Here is a 1,316-nt window from a genome sequence, read left to right as displayed (position 1 = left end):
AGATCGTAACTCTACCACCATCGTTTCCGAGGATTTGTGGCTCTGATACCAGTGATAAAGGAAAACAGAGTAAGCAAACAGAGTAACTGATGTTTATTGATAGATCAATACAACGTTTACAAGAAACGCAGCATGATCATCTCACCTGCAAGAGTCTCTCAGCGAGGATCTCCAGCAAAACGATGAGGAAGAAAACCAGAACTTTCTGGAAGGTTACAATTGTGATTGTTTTTGCATAATAAAACTGTGAGCTAAACACTTGCTCATATAATGCGTAAAAGTAACAACGTTAACAACGGCTTCCGTCACAGTTAGCCTTGCAGAGAATCTTTAGCCTCCAGCTCACCAATCCGCACGTGCCCTCCGACTTCACACGTGTGTTGTTGACCTTCTAGAAAGCTATATCAGCAACTTATAAAAGACCCAGAGAAAATATGGAGCGCAGGCAATAAGAAACATAAGCTTAATTATTACCTTAACCTTAAGTTGTAACATGAAATCGAGTTTTTCTTGTTAAACAACAACAACAACAAGAGTTTTTCTTGCAGAGGTACAATTAAACAGTTTTTATCCCTATTTTTACTCCAAAGAAACAAACATAAAAGAAAGCCTAAACCTGCATTTCTCTCTGCTCTTTACCAATCAAAGAAAGACAACTTCACATTCGGTAGAGCATCTTGGGATTTTGAGGAGTTTTTTGATGAAGTCATCTGTTATTGAATGAGACTTCAAATGTAGAGTGAGTTTCTTGAGGGTGGGAGAATTCTCTAGGAAGTACCATACGAGCTTCATTTCTGGAGCAAGTTCCCAAATTGGGGATTTGAAATCAACAAACTCGAGGGACGATAGCAAACACTCAGTCACAGATGAAATACTAACTCGTTCCATCGCCTTGGGAGACAGTTGATGGAAAGAACCACCAATCCGTTCCTGTGGAGAAAAATGAGAGGGAAAAACACAATGAAACAATATGCAGAAACTTCATATATAGGGTTTATAGAAGATCATTACCAAGATGAGGGATTTCAGATTCGGGCTACTCAGAAAGATTGGAAACCATTTCAAATCATATGCAGTGAGAGTAACGTATAGACTGGACATGTAACCAAATTGAGGTAGCGGTTTAAATACTGAGTAAAGCTGCATGAGCTGGAACCAGAGAGATAAGAAGAATGTGGGTTACGATACGAAAAATGTGCATGTCCACCACTTGCGTTGACATATATATACCTTGAAAGTGTTTGCACATATCGTCATATCTCTAACCCTCGAATCCAATGACGAGAACATGTTTCTTTCGTCAAAAGCCCACAAAC

At 39.2% G+C, this 1,316-nt stretch overlaps 1 protein-coding gene across 1 annotated transcript; it reads right to left on the bottom strand.

The window, feature by feature from the left end:
* Window positions 1-447: 447 nt before the first annotated feature.
* Window positions 448-1,290, bottom strand: LOC9298449 (putative F-box/FBD/LRR-repeat protein At3g23955). Its single transcript, XM_002862326.2, has 3 exons — window positions 1,231-1,290; window positions 1,012-1,149; window positions 448-930 (listed from the first exon to the last, which is right to left on the bottom strand). Exons 1-3 carry the CDS (start codon window positions 1,288-1,290, stop codon window positions 643-645), a joined length of 486 nt encoding a protein of 161 aa, XP_002862372.2. The 3' UTR covers window positions 448-642.
* Window positions 1,291-1,316: the final 26 nt, after the last annotated feature.

This window comes from Arabidopsis lyrata, assembly GCF_000004255.2.
Source record: "Arabidopsis lyrata subsp. lyrata unplaced genomic scaffold ARALYscaffold_615, whole genome shotgun sequence".
Lineage (NCBI taxonomy): Eukaryota > Viridiplantae > Streptophyta > Magnoliopsida > Brassicales > Brassicaceae > Arabidopsis > Arabidopsis lyrata.
Note: the sequence above shows the minus strand (reverse complement) of the source record. Positions and strands in the feature narration are given on the sequence as shown.

Excerpts from the sequence above, each read along its gene's own strand:
- LOC9298449 (XM_002862326.2), bottom strand. The coding sequence starts at position 1,290 with ATGTTCTCGTCATTGGATTCGAGGGTTAGAGATATGACGATATGTGCA. Across the intron at positions 1,150-1,230 it reads TATGTGCAAACACTTTCAAG|CTCATGCAGCTTTACTCAGT; the intron begins GTATATATATGT and ends CTCTGGTTCCAG. Across the intron at positions 931-1,011 it reads ATCTGAAATCCCTCATCTTG|GAACGGATTGGTGGTTCTTT; the intron begins GTAATGATCTTC and ends TTTTCTCCACAG.